This window comes from Haemaphysalis longicornis, unplaced genomic scaffold (assembly GCF_048455015.1).
Source record: "Haemaphysalis longicornis isolate Haplotype H1 unplaced genomic scaffold, Haemaphysalis longicornis Haplotype H1 scaffold_9, whole genome shotgun sequence".
NCBI classification, from domain to species: Eukaryota; Metazoa; Arthropoda; class Arachnida; order Ixodida; family Ixodidae; genus Haemaphysalis; species Haemaphysalis longicornis.
The window spans coordinates 149,729,530-149,746,092 of record NW_027526460.1 but is presented as its reverse complement, the minus strand read 5'-3'; the positions used below and the strand labels follow the sequence as shown (position 1 = coordinate 149,746,092).

The following is a 16,563-nucleotide window of genomic DNA, read 5'->3' as shown; positions in this document are numbered from 1 at the left end:
CAAAGTAAACGCGATGATCCGGCTTGCTAAACGTACTCAGCTTCGAAATGAATTCAATGGAGCCCGTTCAAACATGAAGAAAACGTGGTCATTAATAAACAATATTAAAGGAACAGAAAAACGTGGCAATAACGCTGCATCTATTCTAGCTGCTTTTCCGGGTAACGCTCAAAGCATAGCTGACGATTTCAACAACTTTTTTTCCCGAGTTTCTGCTGTTGCAAAGCCAGATGCGCAGAGCTGCACGCTATCAAACAGTTTGTTGCAATCTGCTTATCTGCCTTTTATCACAGAACAAGAGCTTCAGTCACTTTTAGCTAGCATCCACCCTAACAAACGCCCAGGCATAGATAAAATTTCGATTTCGGAACTGCGCCGGAATTTTGACGTCATAAAAAATGTGCTGCTGTCACTCTTGAACAATATTATTGCTACAGGCAACATATCAACTGGTATGAAAGCAGCCATAGTTACTCCTCTTCACAAAGGTGGGGATCGTAGCAAAATAGAAAACTATAGGCCGATATCTATTCTATCACGCTTGGCCAAGATACTCGAATAATACCTGTTTCGAATTATGACGGACTTTTTAGACATTCACAATGTTATCTCACTTCACCAATACGGGTTTGTTCAAGCAAGAGGCACTCAAACTCTGCTTGAAAACGTTTCTGACTTGTTAGTTATGGCTTTCGAACATAACCAAGATGCCTGTGCTCTGTTTTTAGATATAAAAAAAGCTTTCCACAGTGTACCCCACAGTCTTCTGTTACGTAAACTTTCCTTGCTTGGATTTAGAGGACCGTTCTTGCAGTTGCTTCAAAATTTCTTGCATGGCCGGCGTCAGTGTGTGTCCCCAGGAGAGTCTTGTAGCAGCTTTTCACCGAAAAAATCTGGAGTACCTCAAGGTTCGATACTAAGCCCCCTGCTCTTTAATATTTTTGTTAATGATCTTTGTAACGCAGTTTCCACTCCACTATTTCAATACGCCGATGACATTTTGATAGCTTCCTCCGCTTCGCACGTTCATCAGGCCATCGCATCGCTGCAGGCTGCAGCAATTCAGGCAATCGACTGGTTAGCTGCTAATTTAAATACGGTTAATACTGTTAAAACGCAGCTTGTGTGCTTCCACAATCCGTTAAAAAATGTAGTGCTTAATGACCCGCTATTTTTGCATACGTCTTCATGTTCAACTTGTACGTGCAAACCGATGAAGTATGTTTCATCTGTAAAATATCTCGGAGTAATTTTTGACGATGACTTGACATGGAACTCTCAGCTAGCATACGTCTTTAAAAAGCTGCGCGCGCTTTTGTGTATTATGTACAACTTGCGTTACTTTATGCGGTATCAGTGCGAAAGATTGTTTTGCATGCGCTGGGCTACAGTGTTCTTCGTTACGGCATTACAGTGTACGGTCACTGCGCAGCTCGGTGGCAGCAGAGGCTGAATTCCATTCTAAGCTCTCTGCTAAAAAATGTAGCCTGTTCTATGCCTCCCCTGAAGTGCAAATATTTTCACAGAGTTGCAATTGCCGAATTTTACTATGCTGTTAATGAAAACAATAGTGTTAAAACATTTTTGGACGAATGACTACAAAGAAAATACATTCCTAGCGTAGCCTTAGACCAAGAGATCTGTATCGGGTACCACGGTATCTTACAAGGTATGGTAAAAGAATGCGGCGCTACTATGTTCCGACGTCCTTCAATAAATTGCCACCCAGTGTTTTTGAAGTGAGCAGTCGTTGTAAGCCGAAAAATCGCCTTCGTGCATTTTGCTGTGAAGTTGCCTAACTCTGCCTCCTGCTGATGCCCACTTCTGTTGGATTGTTTTCCCGGCACTCTGTGGAAGAGTGTAGCCTGTAATGGTTTTACAGTTCGCAATGCTTTGTATTCGAACTAAGGTTTATATTGTTTCATCTTGAATAGTTGATTCTGTTACTTTTATGTTCGCCTATGTGCACGGATTTCCGCTGCCTGCCAGGCGCTGCCCTTCAAGCCTACTGTGGCTTTGGCAGGCCTGTGACTTTGTACAGTTTTCCTGTTCCTTGTTATAAAACTATTATTAATAAAATTGCTGCACCTCGGTCTTTGTCTTGGGGTCGGGGAAGTCACGCACGCACTGTACTTTACCCGGGGTCGGGACACACGCTTTCTGCCGATACAATATGTCCGAGGTATTTGACTTCAGTCCTAAGGTAACTGCCATTGGAAGGTTTCAGTTTAGGGCCCGCCGCCTGTATTCTCTGGAATACATTTCGCAGGTCGGTTAGGTGGTCCTCAAATGAGCTGCTGTACACCATAATGTCATCGAGATACACATGACAGACCTTGTCCAACAGTCCTGCCAAGATGACGTCGGCTGTGCGTTGCCATACGGCGGCGCTGGTAACTAACTACATTGGCATACGTCGCCACTGGTAATGCCCCGACGGCGTGTTGAAAGCGGTCTTATCCCTGTCATTCTCATGCATTTCTATCTGCCAATAACCGGAAGCCATATCCACGACTGTGAAAAACTTGCTTGGCGGAGCCTAGCTCTGACAGCCTCTCAGAAAAGTTGGGTAGCGGGTACGGGTCGACACGGGAGAGAGAGAGAGAAATAAACTTTATTGCGAAACGTAGTTAGGAGGGGGCGGTGACCGGTAGTTGCAGTTTGCCGGTGACCAAGTGAGCCCGTTCCGTCAGACTTGTTTGCATCTGCGAGTCGGAGCTACCCAGCGCCGCCTCCCATTGCTCGGTGGTACGGATTAATGGGAAGGGGTCGTTGTTGCATGCCCACATGGTATGGATGATGGTGTCTTTCAAGCCACATGCGGGGAAGTTGGGGGACTGATACAGTGTGGGATGAATTAAGTGCAGTTTGGCGCGACAGGGCAAAGTGTTTGTTTTAATGAGGCGCCATAAGCGTTCGTCAGAGTGAGAGAGGGTAGGACGAGCCGGCGGGAATATGCGGCGGGCGAGGCGGTAATGCTCAGTTATTTCCCGATAGCTAAGCAAGCTGTCTCGGGCTGATCGGGATCCGTGTAAGCGTACGAGGCTTGGGCCTGGTCGGACCGTGAGTTCTCGAGCTGCTTTGTTGGCTGCCTCGTTGCCCCCCAGCCATGTATGGGCAGGAGTCCAGATCAGCTCCACGGGGTCGGTAGGGGGATTTTGAACAAGAATTTGGAGCGCCTTAGGAGAGATGGTACCTCTGGCAAAGTTTTGAATGGCCGTTTTCGAATCAGAAATGATAATTGTGGGGGTTGGCCGTTGGGTTAGTGCTAGGACGATTGCCGCTTCCTCCGCCGTTGCCGGATGACGGGTGCGTATTGTGAGGGAGGTGAGAGGTGGGGAGTTAGGGCTGAATATTGCTGTGACAGCGTACGCGTCGTGACGTCTATAGTCTGCTGCGTCTACGTACAGGGTCCTCGGCTTAATGGGATATTTCTCAGTCAAGGCCCGTGCTCGCTGTTCCCTGCGTGTTTTGTTGTGCACTGGGTGCATATTGCGTGGGAGAGGGCGGAAGCAGAGGTGCGCATGAATGCTTGGAGGAATGGGGACTTTGGGATCAGTGATTAGCGGAGCTCGCAGATTTAATCTATGCATGATCTGTCGACCAGTGGATGTTTTCGATAGGCGCTTAAGTTCATTGAGTTGATGGGCCTCGACTATTTCTTCTGCAGTGTTGTAAACGCCCAGCTGTTCTAATCTGGCAGTGGGAGTGCTGTGGGGTAACTGCAATGCCGTCTTGTATATCCGGCGAATGAGACAATTAATTTTTGCCAACTCTGCTTAAAAGGGATTGAGGTATGACAGAAAATACTAAATACGGCTTATTACAAACGCCTGTATGAGGCGGATTCTCTTTGCTTCTTTAAGGCCTTTGTTGCGAGCGGTAATTCCGCGAGTCACACGGATTAAATCGCGGTAGTCAACGACAAAACGATATCACCCGTATGGTTTCTCGACCAGCAGCGCCAGCGCACCCCACGGAGACGTAGAGTGCTCAATGATCGCCTGGTCCAGCAAATCGTTAACCGGCTTGTCCATATCGTCTCTCTTGCCATAAGGGATTTGGTATGCCCTACGATAGACAGGCGCTGCGTCGTTAGTAGGAATCCGGTGCTTTATCACCTCGCAGTGGCCGATGTCTGTGTTTCCCGTGGAGAAGGCACAGCTAAACTCAGAGATCAGATGACGAATGCGGGATTTCTCGGGTTCGCTGGCGTGGGAAAGGTCAAACTTATTGCACAAGTCGGCCGTGCTGATAAGCCTGCAAACTGCCTCCTCCACCGGCTGTTCGGTCACGACGGCGGGAACGAGGACCCTGACCACATTGTTGCGAGGTAATCTGACTTCTTGAAGCGTAGTGTTTACAATGCGCACCGGCAAACGGCCGTATTCGGAGCATCTAACTAAGGCGTAGGCTCCGGCAAGCCCAGATACATCTACTAGGTCAGTTTCTGCGACGCCCACGTGCCCATACGCCGGGTCAAGAGCGACCTGGCCTGCCAGCACGCACTCGCTCAAGGGCGGTAGTATGCCTTCCTCTGCAAGGCGGATTGTGGTGCTCTCCGTCGTGAGCCACTCTCGGGGATTTTCGGTCCTGTCGACCTTACCAGCCCAATTTACAAGGGGTATTTCGACATCATCTAAGCTTAGTGTCCCCTTGCTCTGCAACAGGTCTATTCCCTGCTCTCAGAGAATGTTTTGGCCGAAAAGGCCGGCTACCAGCAATGTGGCTTTTTCCGTGCAAACAAAAAGCCTTGCCGTGAAATTGCGATCTCCCAACAACACAGGCACTTCACAACACGCGACCGTTTCTAAGGTACCACCCATGCTGCCGACTAGGTTTGCTTTCTGTTCTACTCACCTACGTTTCTGCTTTCAGTCCGGCATGGCCTCATCGAGAGCGCTATGTCTTAAAAGGCTGACCTTGGAACCAGTGTCGATTAGGCATTTCAAGAGAGCTCCATTCAAGCCGCATTCTACCATCGGGCTGGCCTCCCCACAAATGTTTATAACAGCAGGCTGAGCGTCCTCTTATTTTTCCGCATACACGCGTTTATCTGAGGAAAGGACCCCAAATAGTTTCCCTGGTTCGTCTCGGAAGCGCTTGTCTTTGGGTTCCCCCCTGCTCGTGTGCCGCCGTCAGCGCGCCTGTTTTCTTTACAGTTCCTCGAAAAGTGGCCGTACTTCCCGCAGTTGTAACAGGCCCTTGAATAAGCACTCCCCCTCCGGCTGTCGCAGTCGCGCATTTGTTTGTTTTGAAGTTCGATGCTAGCCTCCAAAAGCTGCTCAACCCTTTCAAGGTGCGCACGCAGCTCGTCGGTCTCCCTGTCGCCTTCCCGTACGCTGCGTACGCGCGCATGACCGCTATTCACCGCTCGTTCGTTCCTCTCCTCTCGTACGGCTGCGTCGACCGCCTTACCCAGTGTCTTGGGGTCTCGGGAGAGCGTGAACCTTTTAATCGGATCCCTTAGCCCGTTCAGTAATTTGGTTCGGAGGTGCTCGTCGAGGAGCTCTCTGCGGATTTCGCGCTTCGATTCGGGCTCCACGTCACGACGTCCGCCCATAGCCGCGTTGCCCAACGTGCGGAGCCTCGCCGCGAACGATTGCACGTCCTCAGCGTCTTTTTGACTGGCGCACATAAATTTGCGCAATTTTCCGCACTCGGGCTCAGTGTCGAACCGCTTTTGTGCCCGTTCTTAGAACTCAGCGTAGGTTTTAGCCGCGGCCGCGCCCTCATCATGCCATGCAAAATCATATGCTGCACCAACCATTTTACAGCGTGCAATTCCTACCAACTGCGCGTCAAACCACCCGCACAGACATCCCACTGCCTCCAGGACATGCAAAAAAATTACACCATCTTCCCACGTGGGAACCCTGAGGGGATGCAAAGCCGTGGAGTAGTAGCGTGTTAATTGGTTGTTGGAGTAAAGACACGTGTAGTAGCGGATTAAATGTATTCTTTATTTATCGAGTAGTGGGGAACGTTTTGCGGCTCCTCGTTCTCGAAGCGAGGAATCCGCTGTTCGATGCTCGCGTTTCGAAGCGTTATCACGTTGCCGAAAGCCATCTGGATCAGCTACTCGCCGCTGGCGTTTCAAAGCGGCTTCTCGTTCACGAAGCGAGGAATAGGCTGCTCGACGCTGCCGTTTACGTTCGGCATCACGAGCTTTCCTCTGTGCAGCCTTCTCTTCGCAGGTGCTCGCAGTTCTGACAGTGTGCTGGCTGGCGCTAGTTGAAGGTATGCTAGCCAGTTTACTGACGGAATTGTTGGCGTCCATTTCCAGTGATCGGACGGCGCAGTACAGAAGAAGCAACTGAGCGGAGCGCGGACGGGCTTATTTGCAGAGCAGAGGGAGTGGAGAGGAGGAGCAGCGCGTGCTAGCGCACAAGTGGGGCGGAGAGAAGGAGGGGAGAGAGTGTGGCGTTATCACAGCTGTTGTGGAGAGGAGGAGAGGTGCGGACGCCGGACGACGGAGGGTCGTCTAATAGATGCTTTGCATCTAAAAGTCAACGATGTTAACCCCATGTCCATCTCACGTGAAGGACGGAACCGTGCCACCCAATGCCATAACACTTGCGCCTATCACGCTCGCTTGGGTCATAGTAGCCTTGGCCATGGTGTCTCGTTTCCTCCTAGCGTGAAGGTGAAATCTCACGTTTTAGCTCTGTGATTTAGCTTAGGTGGATCCCACCACTGCTGGCATGTGTGACGCCTGTTTAATGGGTTAGTCACTAAGTCATACTAAGGTGGGTCCACGCAGAGCTTGGAGGAAATGAGACACACTGAGGTGGGTGAAAAACATTATAATTAGTTTAATGGAGTGCCTCAGTGGTGCCGGCTTCCTCACCAGGTTGGTCGGAATCGTTCGGGTTGCAGGGGGTCAATCGTCGACGGGACGCCGACGACGGGCCAAGAGGGTCTCGGGGCCAGGAAATGAAGGCCGTGTGGGGCCGATGGCTCGGAAGGTGTGCGTGGTGAACCCGAGGGCAGGAACGGGAGGCAGTACCGGACCTGTAGTTCGGCGAGCTCGAGCTGTAGGCCGCGGTAAGGAAGGGGAGGCTGGGCAGAACCAGTAGCTTTGTGGGGTCGAGGTGTAGACCGGAGCAGGGCAGGAAACGCTGGCAGCGAGTGGGCTTCTTGGAGGGACGTGCTTTCGGATTGCTCCTACGGCTGCGTCTGAATGGCAAGATGCTCGCCCCAAGTCTAACCCCGGATTGCCTCCGTTCGCTCCTCTTTATCTCCTCCTGCTCCTGCGTCCGAGCAGCGGTGGGGAAAAGGGGGAGAAGGGCCCGCTTCAAGCGGCGGTTGACGTCGGCGCTGTCTGCCCAACCTCCAAGGACGCATCGAGCGGGAGGAAGCGTGGCTCGCGCCGAGGCAAAGAGGAACCATCTGTCCTTTAGCGAAGCGGCCGCGTGGTGCCATGGGAAAACTTCCTGCGGCCAAAGTTCTTCCATCTGGTTCGGAGTAGCCGGGGCACACACAGGACCGTCACAAAGGCAAGCACACTGGAATGAACAGACAGACAACAGGTAATAAATCCACTGTTGGCCACATACACCATTGACACACAACAGACACACCGTAGTTACCTTAGCTGGGTTATGTATAAGCCACACCCATGTAGCACACACCAACCTGCTCACGGGATGTGCAAGACCACTGTGTAGCAGGTGTGAAGACGGCCTATCCGTGACACACGTACAGCCGTGAGCAGCAGTAAACGGACCGCGGGAGTGGTGACAAAAACAAATCGCAGCGCCACCTGGTTGCGTGGCGCCTGCTGTCGAGACCGCGCACAGCGCCGGCGCAACCTAGAAATACAGCACACATGCCGCTATCACTCGGTTCTTCGCGACTGCTTCTTGCTGCGATAAATCAGCGCTACGGTAATCACGCCGCATAGTTAGAGGAACACTGCCGGGCAGCGCCCTGTCCTTGAAAACGAAGGTATTCACCTGATATGCTACCGCGGTGCTACGCTGCCACACATAGCGCACTGTGGCTGCGTTGGGCACGTAGCCTTTTTTTATTTTTCGGTATCACAAGGTCGCGGCGGGAAAGCATTGCAGTATATACATCCGAAAAAAAATGGCCAGTTACCATGGGTGCTTTCTCTTAGCTCAAGATGGTGTACGGGCTATTTTGCTTGTTTTGATATATTTGCGGAGTGAGTGATGGTTGTTTTGTAATATGTGCGCACCCCGACTTCTTACAATACCGGCGCCGGCTATCAAAGAAGAGAATTGTCTGCGCGGAGCTTAATATTAGGCGTGCATTGCATGGCTGGGAATTTATACGGAGCACCCAATGTTTTTTTGTTAACTGATGAAGTTTTTCAGTTGAGATCTGTTCTCTTCTTTGTTTAGTAGCGTGTTTTGGATAAACGCCTTCGAGTTTCCACATAACAGTGACAGAGGTGGGTCCCATGGCTATTTGTGTACACCACAATTGACTGTCTTTGGGGCCGCTCATCGGCGTTGTATTGGCTAATTGATAGGTTCCCCTCACACTCTGTTCTGACGTCTCATTGGGAGGGGGGACATTTGTAAGTACATTCAAGTGTATGGCGTTGTGAAAGCAATAGGGCTGCCCGCAGTACTTGTAATTGGCCCGAACTCTGATTTTTTATGCCAGTGGTACTCGGCCGGTAGTGTGTGGACGACTCCTTCTGGGCTTGCAAAAGTGGTGGGGGACCCCACGATGAAATATGGTGATACGTTTCGTATTGTCACTCAATTAATCCTTGCAGCCAAAGTCGCTCATACCCATACCTCTATGCCCGCCTTTTGAGTGTGGCTTTAATTCATAATTGATACGTTGTGCGAACCACCAGCTTTAAAATTTGTGCTGTGCGGAGGCGTTATTTTAATATGTCATGCGGCAAATCCACTTTTTTTAAATCGCGGCAGTGTTTGGAGAAAAGGGAATTTGGGTGTATCACGAAGGGACCCACGGAGTCCGGAGTGTCTTCACGTTCCTTTTTTTGTCTGCGGACCCCCATCTGAGAACGACGGCCCTACCTGTGCAATGCTTTGTAAAATAATACGCGTAAATAAACTTGGCTGTTTTCAAGTATACCATCGTTTGTCTGCCGCATGCGGTCGACCATATACTAGTAATCTGTTTATCTTCAATCTTCGACCGAACGACCCCCGGTTGAATCAAATCCTTCAATTTCAACTCGTGTCACAGAAGTGCGCAAGAACAGTCAATCATGTTTTCAAGTGCAAATAAGTCAAATCGAAAAATGTAGTTTGCATGCGTTTCGATAGTCGCTGGGCATTCAAGGCGTGGTTCAATAAGTATCTCATATCGCAATATAGTTTTTGAACATTAATTTGTATGTGTCGCTGCCTCGACCTTGAAAACATTGCGAAGCTGGATTTTCCCGACCAATTGCGAAATGTCACATGCCGCATACGGCAAACAAAGTTTCATAAAGCAATGCAGTACATACCTAAACACAGCAATATTTGTCAAAAGCTTAGCATGTATGGTTAGCATCAATAATGTTTCGAGCTCGCCGACATTCTCGGGACGCTATAATTTTGCATCTATCCTCAAAACCGACAAGATAGTGTTTTGTTTTATTTTCTTCGACTGCACAGTGATTTTTTTATCTGCTTCATTTTCTCCTTCCATATATGACGCGGGGGGGGGTGGCAAAATAAATTCCCGCGCCTTCCCGCGAGGGGAACACGAGTAAATGCAGAGCATTGGGGCCTCAGTACTGATTGAAGGCATTGTTGCTTCCAACGCTTCTTCCGTGATGCTGGAGTAGCAGACACGAGTAAACGTGGGCACGAGCGTCAACCAAGGAAGGAAGGAGCAACGCAGTGACTGAAACACGAGCGACCGCTAGCCGCTATATTTGCAGCGCGCGCAGTAGAGGGAGAGCAGTACGGGGAGGAGAGCGCGCATGCGCAAGCAGCGCGCGCCCTTCCACGACCCACCGCGCTGCTATCACGCACCTGTTACGCCGAGACCGCGACGGAGCGAACGGGCTGACTACGACACATGCGCGCGCCAGCTGCTGTTGAGAGAGAGGAGGGAAGGAGAGGCGCACCTGCTGCGGACGCGAAACTGTTGACACCGTCCGACGCAGGAACAGGCGAGGCTAAGAAATGCTCTGCATTTAAAAAGCTTCAAGCACGAGATAATCACCAGCTCGTAAACTCTGCCAACGGAGCCGCGTTGGCGCGCCAATTGCGCCAGCGCGCCGTTTCCAGAAGTTTGTTGACCAGCAGACAGCAAAAGGGCGGCGCGGTTCCCCTGACGTCAATTTATCGGAGCGTGAGACAATCGTGAAGAAGCGAGCGATAGCGCCATGTGTGTTGTACTGCTAGGACCGCGCCTGCGCTGTGCGTGGTCTCTACAGCACACCACGGCGCAGCGATTAGTTTTGGCCACTGCTCCTGTGATCCGTTTACTTCAGCTCACGGCTGTACTTCTTCAATGCAAAGCACTTGGCACAACTCAACACTTCACCCAACTGTACAGACAACACATCACACTACACCCAGCCTTCTTCCAATCTGATGATCCCATCTTTTCTGCCTAGCATCTTCTTAACTATATAACGGAAGTGAAATATTCAGACCTGATGTCATGTTACGCATAATTACAAGTTGGCCTTCTACATCAACCATCTTCATTGTCCTTCATTGATTTTACTTTTGTTATTGCTAAACGATTTTAGTGTTTACGTTTTCATTTCATTCATATAACCACTTCTCTGGCGCTCTTTGCCTGAGTTGGCCTTTCTCTTGAGTCATGAACATCCAACCATTATTTTTTTTCATTTATTTTTATCAGACTGCCTAAGAGGGCACCGAGGCTAAAGGAAAGAAATGCGTGACGGGGCCTGGGTGCCTTCACACGATTCAATACATACATTCAGAACATAATGAACCGTTCAACTTTGCTGTTCTTTACATCAAAAGTAACCTCATAAAAATAATGTAATAATAGGAAAATACAATGTATATACAGTACAGATTGTACATGAACTGAAAAATCATGAACTCAGAACTTTGAACACGAACTCAGAACTCAGAGATCAATAAAGAAACATGCATTCATAAGCAGCATTTTCATGATTAGAGATCATAGCCCAATCACCAAAATTGGCACATATAACATCAGTGTAGAAAGTGGCAGATATTGTAATTACTGCAATAGTAGTTAGTTGGAGCGTGTGATCAGATTATCCAGGAGAGGCCTGAATTGATCAGAAATGTTCTGGATTTCATTTTAAGCAAGGGAAGGATTTGTCAAAATTTACATTCCCATCTAAGGTATTTAGCAGTTTATTAGTTTGATACGGTATAGTTTGTCGCCCGTGGTTTGTTCTTATTGAGGGTAGCTTTCTTTTTGATGACGAATTGCGTATGTACCTACATTTCCAGTTGGCATTTTGTGAGTCTTATTATTGTGTATCCATTGAAAGAGTTTAAAAAAATAGACTTGGCCTACTTTCAATAAAAGGTGTTTCTTAAAAAGTGGTCCCGTTCTTAGATTACGTCTGTCCCCTTGGTAATTCTCAAGTTTACGCAGCATTTTCTTTTGCAGGATAACAATGTTGTTATAATTTTAAGCTGCAGTAGTGCCCCAAATTAACATTCTATAACTTAATTTGGAATAAAAAAGGGAGTAATGTAGTATTCGTTTAAGCCAAGTGGGTACCAGGTTCTGTATTTTTTAAATACACCCAATTGCACGGGATAAATTCGATTTAAGCTTGTTAACGTGAACAGTCCATGATAGGTCTGAAGAAAACCACACGCCTAAAAATTTGAACTGCGTAACCTGTGTAGGTAAAACACCTTCATATTTTACATCAATGTCCGTGCTGTCTGGTTTATTTACTGGTTTAAAAATTATATAGTTGGTTTTGGTTGTATTAAGGCTCAAGTGATTTTGCTGCAGCCAATACGATAATTTCAGAAGATATTCGTTAGCTGTTTTTTCCAATCATTCCTTTTTTTTGTCCCGAGAAAAAAACGTTCGTGTCGTCACCATACATTATTACATTAGAACAACCTGTTATTGTCGTAACATCATTTATATAAACGAGAAATAACAGTGGCCCCAAAATGGAGCCCTGCGGAACGCCGTATTGTATTTTCATTTTGGAGGAGGGTTGATTGCCTATCTGAACATACTGGCATCGGTTTGTGATGTAATTTCTAAGTAAGGTTATAGCTATTTTTCGTACGCCTATTGCCTGAAGTTTTCTTAATGAAATGTCATGTTGTACAGTATCGAAGGCTTTACGCAAATCCAGAAAAATTCCGAGCGTAAGTAATTTATTTTCAATATTTTCTAGTATTTTTTCCCTTAATGTGCACGAGAGCTAGTTCAGTAGACCTATATTTATGGAAGCCCTATTGAGATTGGCTTATTATTTGATGTTTTTCGAAGAAGTGACACAACCTGTCATTAGTAATCCTTTCAAATATTTTTGACAAAATGGGAAGAACTGAAAAAGGCCTATAAATAATAATGTCAGCTTCTCCGCCTCCCTTGTAAACGGGGGTGACTTTGGCTATCTTTAATTCATCAGGGAAGTCGCCTGTCTCCACCATCCTGTTTATTATGTGTGTTAATACTGGGCTAAGGATATGGGAGGTATACTTTAATGTAGGGGATTTTATTCTGTCATCTCCAGCGTCTGCATCATTATCAAGATTGTCAATTACACTATCAATTTCAACAAATGCAGCTGGAGAAAGAAAAATTGAGTCTTGGAGTTTATTGCAATCGATAGGGTAATCTGGGCTTTGAATTTGTCCATTGTATTTCCAAGCGCTTATAAACTGCCTATTCATTGTTTCAGCGAGTTTTTCCCCAGTGACATGCCGGGAATTTATATTTATTTCTTACACGGAGCCATGCTGTTGCTTTCTGTTCAATAAGTCGTTAACGTTATCACACAATTTCTTATGGTCCCCTCGTATGTTACAAAAATTTCCCTGATAGTAATCGCTGTTAGCCTTTCGTAAATCAGAATTTACCTTATTCCGTACTTTTCTAAACTGACAGAATAATTCAGAATCACGCTTATGAAGGAAATTATGAAACATCCTATCTATTTCTTTGATTCTTTTATACAGAACCGCCGCGGTGGCTCAGTGGCGAAGGCGTTGCGCTGCTGAGCACGAAGTCGCAGGTTCGATTCCCGGCCGCGGCGGCCGCTTTTTTGATGGAGGCGAAAACGCCCGTGTGTACGAGATTGCGGCACACGTTGAAGATCCCCAGGTGGTCAAAATTAATCCAGAGCCCTCCACTACAACGCGCCTCATCGCCTGCGTTGCGTCGGCGCGTTAAACCCTACAATCAATGAATTCTTTTATACAGTTCTGATGTTATCCATGGCTTTCTAATCTTTTTGTGTTGTGTTTTGCATTCTTTAAGAGGAAAAGCACAGTTATAACATTCCTAAAACTTCGTAAAAATGATTTGTATGCGCGTCTTGCGCAGTCCTGTGCGTATACATAACTGCAATTTACTTGTTCTATGATGCAAAGGAAATGCCTTAATGATTCCTCGTTGATACTTCGCGCCCAAAACTTAGCACGTTTTTTTTTGAGGAATTACTTTTTATTGTCAAGTACCCGAGGCAGAAAATTGGCAGGCGGTCGCTAATATCATTTATCAGAACACCTGCTGAAACATTCTCAATATCTATGTTAGTTATGCAAATATCAAGACCTGTGGCAGTGTTAGTGGTGATTCTAGTTGGTATGTTGATCACGTTATTACAGGCATGTGCGTTGATAATATCTCTAAACACCCTTGCAGAACGGCTTTCCGACATGACATCAATGTTTAAATCTCCAAGAATCATGAACAGTACATTTATAGGGTGAAGACAATAAAATGGGCTTTCAAGAAATGTAATAAATTCACACACATTGCCCGAGGGTGGGTTATACAAGGCGCCAACAACAACCTTAGATGTTATAAAAAATAGACTTTCCACGCTTTCATTGGTTTTGGTTACATCATTAATAAACTGGAATTGTAGATCACTTTTGAGATATATCGTTAAACCGCCACTTCGTTTATTTAATCTGTTCAGGCTTACACTACTGTAGCCTTTGAGGTGTGGCGTGAGGTCTGCATCTGTAAGCCAAGTCTCCCTAGCACGATTGCATCAAACTCAGTAGTGAAAGAACTCAAGCACATTCCTAGATCATCCTTCTTATTTTTTATACTTCGCATGTTTATATGTAGTGCATGCAAACCTCCTCTTTTGTGACCAAATTTTTTGTTGAAAGCCTCATGATCATAATAGCAACAACCTGTCTCTATAGTGGCCATTTCAGGGGGAGAACGCTATCGGGGTATTTATTCTTGCTCGGTTTGTCATCTTTTCAATGTCGCTCGCGCGTGCAATCCTGAGAGCACGTGAGTCCTCATCCTTTCTAGCAAAGACCTTCTCCCAGCGGTCCAGACGAACTTCCAGCCGACAGTTTTTTTTCGGGCAACCGTTGCGCCGAGCAGTTTCTTATTCGATGGGATGAGGTGCTCGTTCACGTACACTACCGTGCTGTTACCGCCATAGTCAAGATCGGTCGTGGTGGTTTCCTGCTTCCTACATTTCTGAAGGAAGCTATCTCGCTTCGATCGCTGAACAAAGCGAACGATTATATTCTTTCATTCGGTCGAAAAGTTGGGACACGGTTGCATACGTCGATATCCGAGTCTGCTATCGGCTCGTGTACGTGGCTTCCAATTCTTTTGATCACATCTATTACGTCACCATCGTCCGGCACTCCCTTTATTTCCAAGTTGTTAGATCACGAGTGCTGCTCGAGTTCTTTGATTCTTACACTAAGCCTGCCGTTTTCTGCGCGAAGTTCTTCATTTTGCCGCGAGAGCGCTAGCAGTTCTTTTCGAATCACCTTCAATTCAGTCCTAATGTCGTTTATACCCTTACAGCTGTCACTACAATGTTTTACACTGTCCTTTAGGGTTCAAAGGTCAGCCCTTAACTCTCGTTTGAAGTCTTCAAGGGCCTTTTGCATTTAATTCACTTCTTTGGTCATCACGACAAAAATACCGCAGTTCCGAATATGCAAGCACAAGCTTATCAACCATTCAATACATTACCTCATCAATACATCAAGATCAATGCTGGGTTCGGCAGCAATGCGCTCAAAATTGGCACCGTCACTACACAATGAGAACTCTCACCTGCAAAAGCGCAGTAATCAGTGCCGCGTCCAAAGCGCACCGCTGCCGAACAAAGGGCTGGGCCCTTGTACAGCCGGTAAAACGCTTGTCTATAACAGCGATTTCAACTTCAACCAGCTACATCCGAAAACTGCCGAAACATACTCGTTCCAAACATGTCGGAGGCAAAAGCGAAGGGCTAAGACTTCAGAATTCCGCAGTAGTTTTATTCAAATCCCGCTCCGGCGGGGCAGGATAGGGCTGAGAGTACGAACGCTGTGTTATAGACAAGCCTTTTACCGGCTGTACGTCCTCCTTTTATGGTGGAATCCCGTCGTCCAGTGGCGCCTGTGCCCTGTCCTGCGCAGTCCTGCTTGTGGCGTGCCGGGGCTTCCGGTGCTTTCCGAGTCCGTTGATAAGGCGATGTTGAAACGGGCGTTAGCGCGGTCTTGCCAGCAGCCGGTGGAAGGGCAGCGTTTCTTGCGGAAAGAGGCCACGTGTTACAGGAACTGCAAAGAGCGCAGGAGTCAGTGTCGCGTCCAAAGCGCACCGCTGCCGAACAAAAGTTAAGTGCGGTAGTTTTTGTAACCGTTGTGAACATACCACAAACATTATTGTTGCTTATTGACCTGTTATAAACAAAATGGCCCAAGGAACATTTTCCCCTGTAAAGCCTGATCTTGCTTTAAACTTTTTTGGTTGCAGCAAAAACCGAGGCTTACAAGCATCTCTACGGTGGAGTGGTATTCATCGATCGCTTGCCTAGAAACGCCCACGGGAAGGTCCTGAAACGTCAACTGGCCAGCCTATACAAAGATTCCAACGTGTACTGAGGTGGTTGCGCGTCGCAATATGTGAAGGCGTAATAGAGAAAATAAAATTATTTCACGCCACAGTGACAGCGGTGGCTCTCTTGATACGGTACCTACCTGTTTGTTTTGCTTTCACAGAAGCGGTATTTAGCGTACGAGGCAGCTTCACACTGCTCATATTTCATGCGTGAGAGGTCACGACATGGTTAATCTATGCTGTTTACGCGATCCTGAAATCTCCTCGCCTGCCTATGGACGCTTTCCGAAAAGGAATTGTGGAGAGCCTGGAACCCTCGTGCCGAAGCCTCCCCAAAAAGTAAATTAGTCACAACTACTTCATCGTTTTCCGTACTGTGGCCCTGGCGTGCATCAACTGGTCTCTGTCCTACGGCAGGAATCGCGCGATTTGTCAATTAAAGCTAGGCCGTGCTTACCAGCGGGGTAAAAAATGTTCAAGGTTGTTTATTATTATTACTGTTTATTATTACAATTACGTTACAATGACAATTACAATATACTGTTAAAATTAATATGTTGTTTATTATTACAATTCTGCACCTGCGGCGCC

At 47.3% G+C, this 16,563-nt stretch overlaps 1 protein-coding gene across 1 annotated transcript in view; it reads left to right on the top strand.

Moving 5' to 3' along the window:
• LOC144151985 (luciferin 4-monooxygenase-like) overlaps nt 1–16,100 on the top strand; it is a 146,706-nt gene extending 130,606 nt beyond the window's left edge. Inside the window, exon 10 of the mRNA XM_077683169.1 lies at nt 15,889–16,100. Coding sequence (XP_077539295.1) covers nt 15,889–16,016 — 128 coding nt within the window. The 3' untranslated portion in view covers nt 16,017–16,100. The remainder of the gene's footprint in view (nt 1–15,888) is intronic.
• The last annotated feature ends 463 nt before the right edge of the window (nt 16,101–16,563 follow it).